The sequence below is a fragment of the Malaclemys terrapin genome, chromosome 8, assembly GCF_027887155.1.
Source record: "Malaclemys terrapin pileata isolate rMalTer1 chromosome 8, rMalTer1.hap1, whole genome shotgun sequence".
NCBI lineage: Eukaryota > Metazoa > Chordata > Testudines > Emydidae > Malaclemys > Malaclemys terrapin.
The window spans coordinates 105,615,858-105,633,238 of record NC_071512.1 but is presented as its reverse complement, the minus strand read 5'-3'; the positions used below and the strand labels follow the sequence as shown (position 1 = coordinate 105,633,238).

Here is a 17,381-nt window from a genome sequence, read left to right as displayed (position 1 = left end):
AACAGCCACACAGGCGTAACTCCAGCTGGCACTGATGCTTTGCAGCTGGTTCTTGGCTGAACAAAGGCTGGGGAGAAAACTCAGGCCCAAATCCGCTGCGGAGAAAGCTCTGCACTCTGGCATCTCCTGTGGCTGGACTGGCTTCCAAATGGGGCCCTTGGTACTGCCAAGGGGGGGTCTTTATGTCCTAAGGCGAGCCTCTGTCTCTCTTTTTCCCCACCTAGGTGTATGTGCGGAAAGTTCAGGTGTGACCATCCATCACCTTGTTCAAGATGGAGACGCTGCCGCAGGACATGGTAATGGAGGCGCAGTGGCACTCACACCACTGCCTTTTGAGACGGGCAGCTGCCAGCCCAATACCTGCGAGGACCTGCACCTACAGAGCTTGCGTAGGTCTCCCAGGAAGCTGGTGATAGAACAGGGACTTGACCCCCGGTCTGCCAAGCGCTAGGCGAATGCCCTGCCCATTGGCCCAGCCTTCCTCTGGCTGGCAGACAGGGGGAATGGGAAAATTTGCATAGTGGGGGCGCCGAGAGCCACTGAACCAAACCGTAAACCTTGTAGATGATGGAAACCACTTCAAGCCAGGGGGTGCGGCAGCCCCCCAAGTTCCAGTTCTAAGACACGCAAATACCCCAAGAGGCCGGCAAACATTTCCCTCCCTCGCTGGGGCTAACAGACCTGACCTTTGTGAAGCCTTCCCGGCCGCGGGGATGAAGAGATGCCGGCTCTGAGGTGCCCCCATCCTTTAGCTTTCCCCCCATTCTCCCCACCGCGCCAAGGATTGGTCAGCAGCGGGCTCCGCTCCGCCCCCTCTTTTCTCTTGCTCTCCACTCGGAGAAATACGGCAGCTGCGCCTGCACACGGTGCCTTACGGCCGCGGGCGTGTAGCGAGCCCTCCGCAGCGGCCGGGCTGGTTGCAGTCGGGCAGGTGGAAGAGGCGAGGCCGGGGCTGGATCTGCCCGGGGGCGAGGGCGCCCCGGGAGCTGCTTGGAGCGGGGAGCCCGGCTGCAGGCCCCCCCCTGCCTTTGCACCCGCAGGGTGTGTGGGGCGGATGCTGCATTAAAGCCGCCCCAGCCGTCGGGGGCCAGGAGCTGGGGGGAGCCCCCAAGGGCGGGGTGTCCGGGGGGAGCCCCCAAGGGCGGGGGGTCCTGGGCTCGCCCCCCGGGTGCGATGAGGGGCGCCCGGGGGCTGCCCCCCTGCTGAGCCCGGGAGGGTCCCCGCTGGGGGTTCGCTCGGCCCTGCCGCGTACGGGATGGAGGGGCCGGGCTGCGGCGAGCCGATGCCCCCCGACCTGAAGGAGCTGGAGAGCAAGGTGGGGCGGCGGGCCCCCGAGGGGCTGGTGCGCTGGCTCCGGGAGGACCCGGCCGCCGCGCTGCTCCGGGAGAGCCCGGCCCGGGGGCAGCGCCGGGGGCTGGCCGGGAAGATCAAGGCACTGAAGCTGGAACTGGTGAGTGTGACTGGCCCTTCCTGGCCTGCCCGCTGGGGGGCCACAGCCCCCAAATCCCCCCATCCCCTGGGGCCCCAATCTCCCTCCCCATTCCCTCCTCCTGCTCCTTGGGGGGCCACAGCCCCCAACTCCCTCCTGCCTGTCCCTCATCTCCCTCCCCATCCCCTGGGGCCCCAATCTCCCTCCCCATTCCCTCCTCCTGCTCCTTGGGGGGCCACAGCCCCCAACTCCCTCCTGCCTGTCCCTCATCTCCCTCCCCATCCACTGGGGTGCCAATCTTCCTTCCCATTTTCCCCTCCTGCCCCCAGGGCTACAGTCCTCCCCATATCTTCCCCCCTACCTCTGGGGCCCCAATCTCCCTCCCCATTCCCCCGCATCTGCCTCCTTGGGCTACAGTCCCCCCATCTCTTCCCCCCACCCTCTAGGGTCTAAATGTCCCTTCCCATCTCTCTCCCCCCTGGGGCCACAGACACCTTCTCCCCCTACTCTGCCCCTGGGGCTACAGCCTCCCCCTTATTCTGCCCGGGTGCCACAACCACCCCCACTCCTCTTCTGCCTCTCGGCCCCCTAGAGCAATACCCTCCCCTCATTTCTGCCCTACGAGGAGTTTGGGGACAAAAGTTCCACTGTCTGCCCCCTGAGGGGGGGTGTGTGTCACTGATCTTCTCCTGTGCCCATCACCGGGGTGCCTGGGCCCTTCTCCTCTCTAGACCCTAGAGGCTCAATGGGAAGGTCTGTTAGGGTGGGGGAGAACCTGGTTCTAAGCTCGGACCCTGGGGATGTTAGAGGAGACGCCAGACCCAGGCCGGAGTTCCCAGCTCCCGGGTGTTGTTACCCAGCCTGTGCTGGTCACACATGAACGTTGTGTCTCGGGGCCTGATCCTGACCGGAGCGGAGCGCTCTTGATTTCTGTTGGCGCTCAGCACCTCTCAGGATCAGGCTCCCCCTCCCAAGCTAGACTAGTGCCTTCTGGCGTTTGGATGGAAACACCAACTGCTCTGATTAGCTGAGCCACTGACGTGAGCACGGGTAGGAGCTGCCTTTCGTAAGGGGATCAGCACACAGCAGTAGTTTATTCTATGGCGTTTGATTTGATCGGTACATTGGTAACTGAATGCTTTAATTGGGCTGGGGAGAGTGGCCGCAAGAGCAAAACATTTTAAAGGGGCCTCTAGATAGAGATTGCTGCTCTCCCTGTCTGTCTGTCTCACCATGGCCATTTAAAAACTTATCCTCCGGGAAGGAGGAAAGTCTTGTGGATAAACCACAGGGCTGGTATTCAGGGGACCTGAATTCTTTTCCTGGCTCTTCCACCAAATTTCTTGGACAAGTCACTTCATCTCTTTCCGTGCCTCAGTTTCCCCACCTGCAACTCCGACCCGTGGCTCGTGTTAAAGCAGAGGATTTGTGGGTCCTGTTGCCGGCTTCGCCACTTGCCAATTGTTCAGGCATAAGTCTCTCACCTTGCCTGTGACTCAGTTTCCCCTGCTATAATAGGGATGTAGTCACATTCCCCTACCTCATGGCTCATGAGTGTGAAGTGCTTTGAGATCCTCGAAGAGGAGAGGGCATAGAAGAGCAAAATATTATTATCCAGCTGAAACTTGATACGCAGGTTTTTCTTCCCAAAAGAACAGTCAAGACTGAATCATCTTTAAAATGTTGTTAGGGACGGAGAAGTGGGCTAGCGGAAATAACCTTTCTCCTTCCACATATCGGCTGCTTTTCTGAGTCGCTTCTTTTCGCTGTCGATAGATGTTCTCGCCCTACTTAGCTCTGGGAAGGGGGAGCTGGCGTCTGTTCTACCTCCCGCATCGTCAGCTGTGTCCTGAGCACGGACTCCTAAGGCTTGCAAAAGGCGGAGGAAACAGCTGGCACACAGCAGCTGGCGACTGACTCGCAGCATCGCTACAGGATGACTTCGGAGACCGAGAGTGGTTACTGTAGTCAGTCGACACAGTGGGGGGAGGTTAGAGAGGGGGAGGGTGAATGTTCCACTTTGGGTGCTGTGAATCGGCCAATTTCCAACCCCCTTACTCTAGTGGAAGTTCTTTAATGATTACAAGGGGTTAGGATCTCATCGGTTAGATGCTATTTCCAACAACGCACTGACCCCCACCGCCGTGCAAGGGCACCGGCTCAGCACTCGCATAGAAGGAAAAAAAGTCCCTACCACAGCCCCTTCCTGCAGCGTCCAGAGCGGTCTCCCTTCCAAAGTACTAACCCTGGCATTAAAATGCGCTGCCTGGGAGAAATACTCCTGTTGGAAGATGTCTGGCTGCTGCTCTCTACCCCAGAAGCAGCTGCATGTGAGGGGAGTTTTCTGGCCCCAGGTTTCTGAAGTGCCTTGCGATAACAGCGATGTATGTTTAGTATATTAGCAGATGCGAGCTTGAACTGGAAACCTGAATTTGAAACCTCTCCCCTTCATTGATCTCTGGGGAAACTTGGGATTTGGATCTAAAATGGCCCAAGAGCTAATGATCAGTATTAAACATTCCCCCAAATGGCCTCCAACCCAAACTCCTCAGTCCTGTGCTAGCACACGAGACCTAAAAAGAAACCCCCAGGGGAAAATTTACAATCTCCTTTCAGCTTTAAAAATCTAAGGTATTATTAGTAACGTGGGAGGATTTTTATGCAGAGGGACAAATTCATCCCTGCTGAACCAAGGACTACTTAGAGCCTGTTTGTTGGATCTTGACTGATTCTCTTTCACATGCCATGTTTGGGTGGACAGACGTGCTGTCGCTTTAAGAGAGCAGGAACTCTGCGTCAATACATCTTGCCTTGCCTTGATGCTGTGAAGAATCCGCCACCCTACATCAGCGCCGCTCTCCACTTCTTGTTAAAGTTGCAAACCAAAGCGGGGAGTTTGAAATGGGGTAGGAAGATTGAGGGGATGGGGGGGGCAGTTGCATCAACGTGCTTAGCAGTGGAGAGCCCTCGTTGCCTTGGTAGGATGTAACGGGAATTATGGTGTCATTTAAACATCCTTGCTGGTGGAGAGACCCAGCACTGAATGTGCTGCATGGACTGACCTATCCCACCGCCCTGGTGATCGAGGTACACCGGCAGGGCAGGGACACCTCTGGTTCTGCACAGTGCCTACTACAATAGGATCTTGGTGCAAGACTAGGGATCTTAAGCGCTATGGGAACACCCGCATATTTTCACCTTTCACGCCTTTGTTCTATTTGACTGGCTTCGCGTCCTGGTTGCTTGCATCGGCCCGGAACCGCTTTTAGCCTTCTGCTCAAAACGCAGGCCCGTTTAGCGTCCTTTCCCTGCCGCTGACAGAGGGGGCATGGCTGGGGATAGTGACAAAGTACCTCCAACCACAGGGAAAGCCAGCTAAGCTTGCTTCAAACCACTGGTTCCTCTTAAAGAGGCACCATCAACAAAAGCCCTGCTATGTTTACAAACCGATTTCCTCATCTGTGTTGCTGATGGCGCCTTGGAGCATGAGAATGGAGATCTATTTTTCACCATTGCTGCTGTTTACCAACTGTTCGGTTTCACATTTCATTTCCAGTTAGTTTCATTGCCTGTTTCTCATGCATAAACAGAGCGGGATTCTGGCTACCTTTGGTACTTCCCTAGCTCCCCATTGCTGCAGGATCTAGGGCTAGAATCTTACCTCGCTTCACAGCCCCCCTGTGAGGTAGGGCAATTGTTATACCCATTTTACAGGTAGAGAACTGAGACCCAGGGAGAGGAAATGAATCTGGAGTAGAGCAGGGAATTGGTTTATAGCCCTGTCTTGACCCTTGTAATTTTTTATTCTGCCTGATATTACTGTGGCTGTTGTCCAGATCCATATAAGGGTCAACTCCCCTTCTTTTAAATCTGCTGAGATCCACTGTGCACATGGGCTCTGTGCATACTCAGTTTTCCCAAGCTCTTTAGTTTGATTTCTTCGCTGCATGGATCATGTGACAGCCAAATCACAGATGAAAACGTCAATAGATTAATCCCCCTCCCCTCTGGGAATTCATCAAAGGAGCTATCGATACCTGGCAGCTGATGTTCAAAGCATTCTGCCCCACTTCGAAATAACCCCCGGGGGATGTTTTGCTTCACTTGGTTGTTAGAGACCAAAGCTGGGCCGAGGGTGGGTTGGATTAGGGTGAGGATTCAGGGGCCGGGCCGAAGAATCAACATGCTCTTGTTCGGCACCTATGGCAAATAGATCTGGAATGCTGGGCATCTTGGCAGATCAACTAGTGCCTGGCACCTTTTCAAGCTAAAAATCCCAGCTGTCTCTTAATCCAAACTGTATTGAATCTGGCGCTTGGTCCAAACTGGAACCAAAACTGGAGAGGCAGGTTCGAAGACAGGGATTCATTTAGTCCCTAACCCTGCCACTGCACTCCTCCACTTCGGGAAAGATTGGTGTAGATCTTCAGCATCTTTGTAAAGGACTAGCACGGGGCGCAGTTCACATCTCTGGGAGCCAGTGTGGCCGGCTATCTGCAAACTTCACTGCAGCGGTTACACGTGGCTCACGCTGGAAGAGTGGTCTTCACCACCATCGCAGCTAGAAACTTTGCGTTTCAAGTACCAGCGGAGACTCTGGAGATCAGTAAAGGGGTCCAGCTGTGCCCCTCCCCACCTCTGCTAGCCCTCCATGCCCCCCGCATTTTGGAAATACTGCTATATGACAGCAGCAGCTCTTTAAAGAACACCTGCTGTGAGTTTTTTAAAGAAAACAGGCGTCGTGTGCAATGTGCTGGAGACGTGTGGCGAGGCCATTTGTTCTGTGTTTTCCTGAGGCCTGTGAACACTTCCTGGACAATGTTTCCTTACCCCTGATTCCTCCATCTGTTACTTCCCCTTGCTGAGGTCTGTCAAGACAGGCCCTGGGGGGGTCAAGCGCAAGCTCACTGATAAGTCATTCCACCCCCTCCTCCATCATCGCTTGGAACGTGCAGCCCCAGGCCAGTCGTATTGAGTGCTCAAAGGAAACTCTAGCCGGATGTTTCCTACCGGATTCCCCCCGCCCCCTATTCTCTTCTTACCGGAGCTGAGGTTGACATGAGTAGGGTAGCAGCCATGTGGCTAAACTCAGCAGCTGGAGACGAGGGGGGTCACTCTGTTGCCAGGATCTGACCACAGTTGGCTTGTGGGCAGGGGTTATGGTCCCAGGTGTGGGCATGAGTCTTAGGCCGCTCTTGTGGGGAGGCAGTGAGGAATGAGCGGGGAAGGAGGATGGTAAACATGGAGTCAGCGGGTACGTCTACACTGGATAGAAAATCCACTGTAGTGCCAAGTCTCAAAGCCCAGGTCAGTTTCAGGACATGAGCTACCAGGCTAAAAGGAGCAGTGTAGACATCCCGGCCTGGGCTCTCAAACCTGGGGAGGGTCTTGGAGCCCGGGCTCCAGCCTGAGCCGGCATGTCTACACTGCTGTTTTTAGTCCTGCAGCCCCATGAGCCCAAGTCTGAGACTCGGCACCATGGGATTTTTCTTTGCAGGGTAGATGTGCCCAGAGAGAGGGGAAAAGGTGCATTAGGTCAGCGGTTCCCAAACTTGATTGGCTCACATCCCACCTGCTGAAATAATGGATTGCTGAAGGGAAACATGCAAACATCTCCTTTTAGTGCCTGTTTCTTTTAGGCCTCCATAGGGATACCTATGGGGCAGGTGAGTGCAACAGGGGGGCAGGGTGCGGGAGAGTGGGTTTCTGGGCAGGTTTGTGGGGAGGGGGGATGCTCTGGGCAGTGAGGGGGTGGGGGCAGCGGGTAACGGGTTTTTGGGGGTGCTAAAGTACCCCCAGGTTTTAGGCTGCCTGGCCCCGCGTGGTGGGCTTCGGGGTCTGGCTGCCTGGCTCCGGGGTGTGGGGTCGGGCTGCCAGGCTCCACGCCCAGGCCTCTGCTCCTGGCCCTGCTCTGCCGGGGGTGCTGGGCATAAGGGACTGTGGGGGGCTTTGCGGGGGGCACTGTGGTTCTCAACCTGCAGCCCATGTAACATATTGTGGGCTGCATATGCACCCCACAGTGCTAGAGGTTGAGAAGCACTGCTTTAGGGGTGCTAGGTCCCAGTGGGAGGATATATGCCCAGGCCTGATTTCATCCTTAGCTACAATTCCTCTCCTGCCGTGGCACTCACGCCCCTCCGGGACATGTCCAGCTTTGGTCCGTGCTCGGCCGCACCCAGCACGCTTTGATCTTCCAAGCAGGCCTCCGAAATCAGCCCTCCCCCGCCCCAGACCTCTCCTAGCGTTGCTTTAACCCCCTCCCCTCCCCTTGCCCGGCTGCGGGTTTCCGGCCCACGCTGGGGAAGCAGAGCCGCGTTTGGCAGGGAGCGGCGCGTACGGACAGGAATGTCTTGGCAGGACGGGATTTCTGTTAGCGAACCAGATGTTTTAGCAACGGTTGATACTGCAGTGGGCCTGGCCCGACTCAGCGATTCAAAGCACGCCGTTTCAAATAGCAGGGCGTGCGCTCCCCCAGCCCCCGCCTCGCCCTTGTCACGTCCTCTGGGTCGTACCTCTGCTCCCCCTCCCCAAGCCTCCCTCCCGGATGCTGTTGGAAGTTTAGGGAGCTAGTTAAAATGTCATCCCCCCTTTCCCCCTACAGACCAGAGCTGTCCACTCCAGCAGGGCCCAGTAGAGACAGATAGACAAACACCGCCCCCCCCCCCACATACAGAGCCAGGCTGTCCCCTCTAGCAGGGGGCAGTAGGGATGGAGGGACAGACAGATGCCCCCTGCTCTCCCCCCCCACACACAGCAGAGCTGTCCCCTCCAGCATGCGACGGTAGGGACAGACATGCGTGCCCATGCCCCCCACCTGCTGCTTGGAGGAAGCTATTCCTGGTGTTACATTACAGCCCAGTTGCCCCAGCCCAGACCATGGAAGTGACCAAAGCGTTGCACCCTCCTGCGGCGGGTGAGGACAGGAGGTAAATAAAGCTAATAAGCTGGCGGGGGCTAGGCAGCACCATGCCATCGTGCCATGGCCTGGAGGGATGGTGCCTGGGGTGTGCATGTGATCCCAGCGCCCTTCAGTGATGAGCCCCCCCCCCCAACCTCTGCTAGGGGACTGGGGTCTCCGGTCGCCCATGGATGGGAACTTGACGGGGCTTGTCTTGGCCAGAGGATTAACCCAGGGGTCGCCCCTCACCCCCTCCTGTCCACACATCACATGCTGTGCCCCAGCTAGTTGGCCCCATGGAGGGGGGTGCCGCTTTCACCCGGGCTGCTGCCCAAAGAAACAGTGGAAGGGGCCCGCTGTGGAAGATGCCTCCCCCCTGCCAAAGAGGGGTTTGGGCTGGGCCAGCGGTCCCAGTTCAATCAGCTGGACGTGTTCCACGCTCAGAGCAGCAGGGGAATCAAGCCCCGGGCCTCAAAGCTGCAGATGGGTGACGTCTGCCACCCATCTGACTCTATCCATCTAGCTCCCACGCCGGCCTCCATCTCTGCAGTCTCTGAGCGCCCCCTCCAGTCTGCGCATCTCCCGGAAAGCCAGTCCGGCGCTGGGCAGTGTCAGACAAGGGGGATGGGCCAGCGGTTTCACGTAGTGCTCTGGGGATAGAATCGTAGAATCTCAGGGTTGGAAGGGACCTCAGGAGGTCATCTAGTCCAGCCTCCTGCTCAAAGCAGAACCAATCCCCAGAAAGATTTTTACCCCAGATCCCTAACTGGCCTCCTTAAGGATTGAACTCACAACCCTGAGTTTAGCAGGCCAATGCTCAAACCACTGAGCTATCCCTTCCTGCCAGATGGCAGAGCTTGCCAGCTGGCCACTGGGGTTGATCCAGATCTGGGTGGGGGTGGGATGCAAACAATCCCCCCTACCTCCAGCATCACTGCACACAGTTATTTATCTGTCAGCTCCTGCAAGGTCGCCTCGCCGCCTGGCTTCTCTCTTGTAACTCCAGCTGCGCCCAAAGGGAAGCTGACCGTCCGTGCATTTATTTTCTGGTCTGTGACCGTCTGGGCTGGGGAGAGCCCACACTCCCCTCCCACCCGCCCTGCTACACAGGGCCTCCAAGCTGCGTCTTTCCCGGGCCCGTAACTCCACGCCCCTCTCCCAGTTGAGATGTGGGATGTAATGAGTGGTTCGGGGGAGGCAGGAGCCTAGCGTGTATGAGCGGAATTATACGCCTGAGTCCCACCAGGGTAAATCTGGAGTGACTCCTCCTGGTGCAGTTACACCAGAGTCACAGAGCCAAATTTGGCCCTAGGGGTGGCGATTCGATGAGCAGGAGGAGACAGGGCGCGGCTGCCCTTTGGGATTGTGGGAAAAAGGGCTTGAGTTCACTAGGCCAGTGCTAAGAAACCTTGGTTGATCTCCGAGCCCCCATCCAAAAGTACCTCCAAAGGCCTGGTTGTCTGTTACCCCCATCCCCACCATAAGCGTAGGAATGGCGGGGGAAGGGTGGCTCTATGATCCCCTTGCGCTTCCAATGTTCCCAGATCCGCCAGAGTAGGTTAGAGCAGCCTTTGAGCTGCTCTAAGTTCTGCTCTGGGGTGTGAAAAGCACCACTACAGCACTCCCGTCCCCCTCTTTCAGGGAGACCCCTCCAGTGTCAAAGCAGACTTGTCCAGGTGGGGCTCATGCAGTCACCTCTGCCAGGGAGGCCAAAGGAGGTGGTGATTTGTAGGAACCTGCTGGGTCTGGCAAGGCTCCTGGGGGCTTGCCAGTTCCAACAGGTTGGGCCAGTCTCCGCACTGTCCTGCCAGCTCTGCTGGGGCTGGAGCAGCTGAATTGCCTGTGGATTCGAGAGGAGTGGGTGGAGATAGATTTAGCTGCTCTGTGTATCTATGGCTCCCATCCCTGGCATATCTGAGTGCCTCTCAGCCTGTGATGTATTTGTTCCCCTCCCCCCCCCCCAACAGCCCTGTCAGGTAGGGCCATGCTGTTATCCCCTTTGTAGAGATGGGAAACTGAGGCACAGCAGGAATAAGTGGCTTTGGGTGGGCCGTCTCTGTCGATAAGCTCTCAGGGGCAGGGAGTGTCTTTCCTTGTGCCTTGCATGGCACGGAGGATATCCTGGACACAGGGTCGAGGCGAGGGCCACCCCTCCTCGTGCTCACCCTGTCTGGACAGCCGTGTAGCCCCAGTCAAGCGGCACCCGGCTCACACCGAGGTGAGCAAAGGGAGGAGCTGGCCCAGTGGACGGTAGCAGAGAAGGCCAGGAGGGGAGTCTGTGGGCCCCCACGAGGCTGGCACATTGTCAGTCCATTCCCTGCCACTGGAGGGGCTTTGGTGGCACCTCCGTCTCTTCTGTTCTCTGCCTGGGGCACCTCCCCGCCTAGCATCCGGAGGCCTGTCATGCTTTGCTCTAATTTCGTAGCGAGGGGGTGGATCTCCCGGCGAGATGCCGGGGAATAGGCTGACCTGTGTGCCCTTTGTCTCCCCACCCAGGCCTATCTGCGAGCCATTGACGTCAAGATCCTGCAGCAGCTGGTGGTGGTGAATGAGGGCATCGAGGCCGTGAAGTGGCTCCTGGAGGAGAAGGGGACCCTGACCAGCCACTGCAGCAGCTTGGCCAGCAGCCAGTACAGCTTGGTGGAGAGCCAGGAGACCTCGCGCCGGGGCAGCTGGACCAGCCTGCAGGACCCCAGTGAGAAGCTGGACAGCATCTCCGTCGGCAGCTACCTGGACACGCTGGCTGACGAGATGGACGAGTACTGCCATGGTGCCATGGAGCCCATCCTGGCCTCCACGCCGGGCAGACCGGGCATCCCGCCGGCCGGGCTGGAGCAGGACTGGTCCAGGAGCGACCCAGACAGGGGTCTGCCCAGTAAGCCAGGCAGCCCACAGGACAAATGCAAAGCGGACCAGGAGTGGCTCCGGATGGACCATTCCTCGGCCCGGCCTACCCAGGAGCAGAGCACCAGGGACCCAGCCAGAGCAGCGAAGCAGCCCACTGGCCCTCAGCAGCCCCAGGTGGCCAACGGCTTCTTGGGCAGACAGGCTCCTGGTTTGGAAGCCAGTAAAGAGGCCCCGGGGGAGAGGCTGAGCAAGGGCAGCCCGGCCCGGCCGGCCTGGAGGAACGGCCAAGTCGACTTTGAGCCCTGCAAGCTCAACGGCAAACTCCACCTGGAGTACGACGCCCACTGGCGCTGGGTGCAGTCGCAGGACGACGTGACATTCTTGTAGCCCCTGGAACCCAGCTTGCGAGGGGCTGCATGGAATCGCCCGCCCGCCCAATCCTCGCCCCGATGAGCACTCGGCGTACGGAGCGGGAGACCAAACTGGCTGCATTGGGCTTCCTTGAGATTCCCCACGAGCATCGGTGGGAACAGCCTGCGGAGTGCTCCACGCCGTCCCCTTTGCAATGTCACTTTTCCCTCGGGGTCGGCGTGGGACCTGCGCGATGCCGGCCAGTGGCGCTGCACAGCAGGAAGCTAGACTTATCCTGAATAGCGAGGGCTCGGAGAGGGGTGATCACACTAGGGACGTAACAGGAGGAGCAAGGCTGCACCTCCCATAAAGGCACTTCGGGCTCCCCCCCCCTTTTATTAGTGCAGATGCTAGCGCAGGATAGAGAGCACTTCTCCGCTGGTTCGATCCTGCAGTCAGCCGTCACCCTGGGTTCAAGGAGGGGAGGGTGGTGGAGTGATTAGAGCACGAGTCTATTCCTGGCTTAGCCCCTTAACTTTGCCATGCCTCAGTTTACCCTTCTGCAAAATGGGGCCGATACGCTACCTACCTGGCCGGAGAAGGCACTTTTTGACGTGCCAGTGGTGCCGCACAGGAGGCAGACAGAGACCCGGCCCTGGGAGCATGGAGGCCCGACTGAACAGAGCCTGTTGGAGTGGGGCGTGTTAGCACTTGGGGCATCGCAGCCTTTGCCACGGATGGGCTGGGATGTCGCTGGAGGATCGGGCCAGGACAGCAGAGTGGGTGTAGAGAGCGAGCCCCTTGTTTCACCAACGCACCCGGGTTGTTTCTAGAGCCTCTACACTTTCCTTTTCTACGCCTGCTGCCCCACCCTGCTCCTATCCTCACCCCCCCACTCCCACCCCTCAAAACCAGGTGAGAGGGCTGGGGTGGCCTCCAGGGCCCCTAAAAGCCCCAGTTGCAGTCAGGTGGGGATTGCCCCGGGGGCAGGCGCTGTGGAGAACAACCGTAGGGCTCTGCTGTGAGCCCTGGAGCAGGGGGCAGGCTGGGTGTGGGGCTCAGGGTGGAGTTTGGGGGTGGATTCTAGGCAGTGCTGCAGACCATGGGACAGCCTGGGGAGGCTGCTGTAACTTAGACCGGCCCCCAGGGTGGCCTATGTTATAGGGGCCCTAGACCAGTCCAGGATACTAATGCAGCCCGGCACGTGGGGCTGCATTAGTAGGAGCATTGCCAGCAGATCGAGGGAAGTGATTATTCCCCTCTATTCGGCACTGGTGAGGCCATATCTGGAGTATTGCGTCCAGTTTTGGTCCCCACACTACAGAAGGGATGTGGACAAATTGGAGAAAGTCCAGAGGAGGGCAACGAAAATGATTGAGGGGCTGGGACGCATGACTTACGAGGAGGTGACACTAAACTGGGAGGAGTGGTAGATATGCTGGAGGGTAGGGATAGGATACAGAGGGACCTAGACAAATTGGAGGATTGGGACAAAAGAAATCTGATGAGGTTCAACAAGGACAAGGGCTGAGTCCTGCACTTAGGATGGAAGAATCCCATGCACTGCTACAGATTAGGGACCGAGCGGCTAAACGGCAGTTCTGCAGAAAAGGACCTAGGGGTTACAGTGGACGAGAAGCTGGATATGAGTCGACAGTGTGCCCTTGTTGCCAAGAAGGCCAACGACATTTTGGGCTGTATAAGTAGGGGCATTGCCAGCAGATAGAGGAACGTGATCGTTCCCCTCTATTCGACATTGGTGAGGCCTCATCTGGAATACTGTGTCCAGTTTTGGGCCCCACACTACAAGAAGGATGTGGAAAAATTGGAAAGAGTCCAGCGAAGGGCAACAAAAATGATTAGGGGGCTGGAGCACATGACTTATGAGGAGAGGCTGAGGGAACTGGGATTGTTTAGTCTGCAGAAGAGAAGAATGAGGGGGGATTTGATAGCAGCCTTCAGCTACCTGAAGGGGGGTTCCAAAGAGGACGGAGCTCGGCTGTTCTTAGTGGTGGCAGATGACAGAACAAGGAGCAATGGTCTCAAGTTGCAGTGGCGGAGGTCTAGGTTGGATATTAGGAAACACTGTTTCACTAGGAGGGTGGTGAAGGTGAAGCACTGGAATGGGTTCCCTAGGGAGGTGGTGGAATCTCCTTCCTTGGAGGTTTTTAAGGCCCGGCTTGACAAAGCCCTGGCTGGGATGATTTAGTTGGGGATTGGTCCTGCTTTGAGCAGGGGGTTGGACTAGCTGACCTCCTGAGGTCCCTTTCAATCCTGATATTCTATGATCGGGGTGCAAAGGTTGCTCTAAAGTCTCCAAAACACCCCTCTGAGCAGCAGGTTCTGGGCAGCACCCCTTGGCAGAGCACAGAATTCCCCCCAGTGCGTATCGGCTCAGATCAAATTTGTAACTGCCCAGCCCCCAGCCTTGCCCGGGGATCTGTACGTCCAGCTTCCCCTCCCCTCCAGTCTGGCTGGCTCAGTCGAGTTGTACTGCAGACCTAAGCAGGTGCGATTAAGGTGTTTGCCCTGGTACACCTGGAGGTAAAGACTGGACCTTAGTGAGATGATGTGTGAGCCGGAATGGAATCCAGCTCGTTCTTCCCGAGCCGGGGTGGGTTTATTCCAGGGCTGAAAGCAGAAAAGTGATTAAAACTTTGTTGTCATTAAAATCAATCAGGGCGAATCTGAAGCCATCCAAGGAGCTGCCTTGCACCATTTTTTACGTGGGCACTTTTCATCGGAATTGCATTTAAAACCCGTTCTCTTTACGCTCCCAAACGCCTCTCCGTGTTGGGTAGAAGTTGAGCCTGGACACTGGCTGGCCTACAGCTTTCCATGCCATCTTGAGATGCAAACCTGCCCCTACCGTAACCCGGGGGTGGAGAACCAGGAGTTGGGGGCCTGGCAGCCCATCACCTGCGAGGCAAATGGGAAGACAGGAGCCCGTCTAACGCCCCTTGTGACTGTTTCAAGCCCAGCCCAACCGTTGCAGCTCCCCTCTGGTGCAGACGGGCGCTGAACACCAAATCAGTCGGCGAGGCAGAAAGACCCTCTGCCCAGGTGTATCCGCTCTTTGTCCTTCTCTTTCTGTGCTGAGCGTGGCTTGGCTGGGGAGGTTCATCCCAACGGTCTGAATTGCAGTCCAGAAGAACCCCGCAGGCCTGATTCCCTTTCCCTGATGCTGCTGCAAATCCAGAGCACTTCCACGGGAGTCAGTGTAAACACAAGTGTGCTGGAACTGGTTTGAAGTGGTTTCCATGATAGACGGGGTTGACAAATTGTGCCAGCCCCCCCTGCAAGCGTAAGGGACAGGGGACTCCCAGCAGTGTACATTTCAGCACCTGGAGCAAAAGCAGAAGCGGGTTCCAAAGTAGCATTTTCCCTTCCTTGGCCCGTGTAAGGGCCGTGGGATTGATGAACGCCCTCGAGACCTGCTTATGCTCAGCCCGTGGACCTGAGAGCAATGGCTGCCTGCTGTCCTCATGCCCCAGAAGCAGATAAAGGGGCAGTGCCCGTATTGCACCCGGACTGCCAGGTTCCTAAGGTGCTCAGCCCGGGATGGTACCACCTGATGACTGGGAATTCTCACTCCTCTTCCATTGAGCTCTACAGGATTTAGTGGCTGCGCCTTGGATATCGCTCTTAACATTCATTCTCTACCGAGCCCTGACTTTCAGTTGTGGTGGTTTGGGGGGTTTTTTTGTGTGTGGTTAAAAAAATGCATCTTCCCCGTGCAGCTGATCCGCATCTCGCTTATTTCCCCACAGCAGCAAGGCTGGAGCCCCAGGGCTAGATCGTACGTTGTCTGGCCAAAAGCAGAACAAAACTGAAATTCACCGGAGAGGGATGGGCAACCGAAAGGCCGCCTTGGTCTCGAGAAACCACAGTGAGAAAACCCGGCAGTCCTGAAGCCTTCTGTATCGCCTGCCCGGGACCAGCGCTGCGGCAGAGAAAAGCCTGACTCCATAATGAATCATCCCAAGAGGCTGATGCCTGTCTCTGCCCTTCCCAGCCTCTCCTGGTTCGCTGCCGTCCCCAAACGTCCCATGTACACGCAGCTACCTTCATGTCCCGTATAACCAGCTAAGCACCCGACAGCAGTGGCTGCCTGTTACCGGGGAAGGGGGCACCCTGCTTTATTTATCGATGTTGTGCCAACTAACCCTTCCTTTGTCATGTTGCGTGTCAGCACACGGGCAACTCTGCTCTGCAGGCTGGGTAACTAACCGGTACCCCGGGGGAGGGAGGAAACACAGGTCAGGATGCGCTCCTGGAGCAGGGTTGGCCGATGCTGTTAATAAAACCACTGTCAATGTGACTAGCCTGCTTAATAAACAATAACCCTTCTAAAACAGACACAAAACCTGGCATGCTTTTCTTCGTCCCCTCCCGCAGCAGCCCGGTTACAGATGGCATAGCAGCAGGGACAGACCGTTGTTGCATCATTCTGTTGTCTGCATCCAGACATGATATGCACCCTCCCTTAGCTATGCTACTGTCTAGGTATTTGCACCATGCTCGTCACCATAATGACAGAGTAGAACAGTAACAACCACTGGCCAAGTATCAGAGGGGTAGCCGTGTTAGTCTGAATCTGTAAAAAGCAACAGAGGGTCCTGTGGCACCTTTGAGACTAACAGAAGTATTGGGAGCATAAGCTTTCGTGGGTAAGAACCTCACTTCTTCAGATGCAAGTCAGATGCAACCACTCGCCGTAACTTTTCCTTTCACTCTGCGTTCTGACATGCAAGTCTAGCTGGGTCCAGACTGGTAGCAATGTGTGGATCAGTTTACAGGGGGGGGAGCCTCTGGTTTTGGGGGAACTCCCATTTGCCCCTAAGTAACCAGGAAACATACATGATCGTTGACTGGAGTCGATCTAGGTGGAAGGGATTCCGGCCGTTTCTAGTCGAAACGGTGAATGGAAATTCCAGTTTGCAATAGATGCTGAGATTTTCAAATCTGGCTTCGCTCCAGTTCAACCTCCAACATTTGGAAATTCTTGGCAAAGGAAACATCTGAAAAAAGCTATTTTGGGATAGGTCAGACAGTTTTGTTTTTGACACAATGAAAACATTTTGTTTCAATTTACAACTTTGGGAAGTGTTATAGTAGAACATATAGCACCAAATAAAAGAATTTGGAACAAAAAGCCATTTTGAAAGGAAAACATGTAAACATTTTTGTTCCGGAAATGTCAAAACGGGACGTCTCAACATTGTCAAAACCTTTGCCCCCAATCCCCCCTCCTCCCCCAAATTGAACGTTCAGCAAAATGGTGTCAGTTTCGCAAAGCAATTCCGTTTCGACAGGATCGTTCCTCCAAAGTTTTTCCAAGCAGCTCTTGTTTCTAGCTCTGAAATGGTGATTGGAAAAATGAATGTAATTCTGGCCCTCTGTCCGCGGGCAAATCGAAGAATCTAGAGGAACGTTAACGGTGTTATTTGCCCCACAAGCAGATTGGCATTTTGCTATCTCTTCGGTAATCAGCACCCTTGGGAGCTTTTAGAAAATGGGTTCCTTTGGGTTGCTCCTGCGATGTGGGGAGTTGGTGGTGACGGCTGGTGCTTTTTGGACGGTGGGGAGAAAGGGCAAAGAGGGGAAGGATGGTTCAGTGGTTAGAGCACTAGACTATTCCATGGGAGACCTGAGGATCTGGGCCGTAGTCGCTCTGTGCCTCAGTTTCCCATCTGTAAAATGTGGATAACAGCACTCCTCTACCCCACAAGGGTGTCCTGACAGGCATTACGAGATTGTGAAGTGCTCAGATACTAACAGGATCTGGTTAAGAGAGTCCTAACTATTGGAGAAGACTTGGTAGAGCCCTTGGTAGATGGGACAAATCAGAACGTT

The 17,381-nt window shown here is 56.2% G+C and overlaps 1 protein-coding gene across 1 annotated transcript; it reads left to right on the top strand.

The window, feature by feature from the left end:
- The first annotated feature begins 901 nt into the window (after positions 1-901).
- On the top strand, positions 902-16,658 carry LURAP1 (leucine rich adaptor protein 1). Its single transcript, XM_054038104.1, has 2 exons — positions 902-1,450; positions 10,824-16,658. The coding sequence occupies exons 1-2, from the start codon at positions 1,256-1,258 to the stop codon at positions 11,559-11,561; spliced, it is 933 nt and encodes a 310-aa protein (XP_053894079.1). The 5' UTR covers positions 902-1,255; the 3' UTR covers positions 11,562-16,658.
- The last annotated feature ends 723 nt before the right edge of the window (positions 16,659-17,381 follow it).

Coding starts and splice junctions, on each gene's coding strand:
- LURAP1 (XM_054038104.1), top strand. CDS start 1,256: ATGGAGGGGCCGGGCTGCGGCGAGCCGATGCCCCCCGACCTGAAGGAG. Junction 1,451..10,823: donor AGGCACTGAAGCTGGAACTG/GTGAGTGTGACT, acceptor CTCCCCACCCAG/GCCTATCTGCGAGCCATTGA.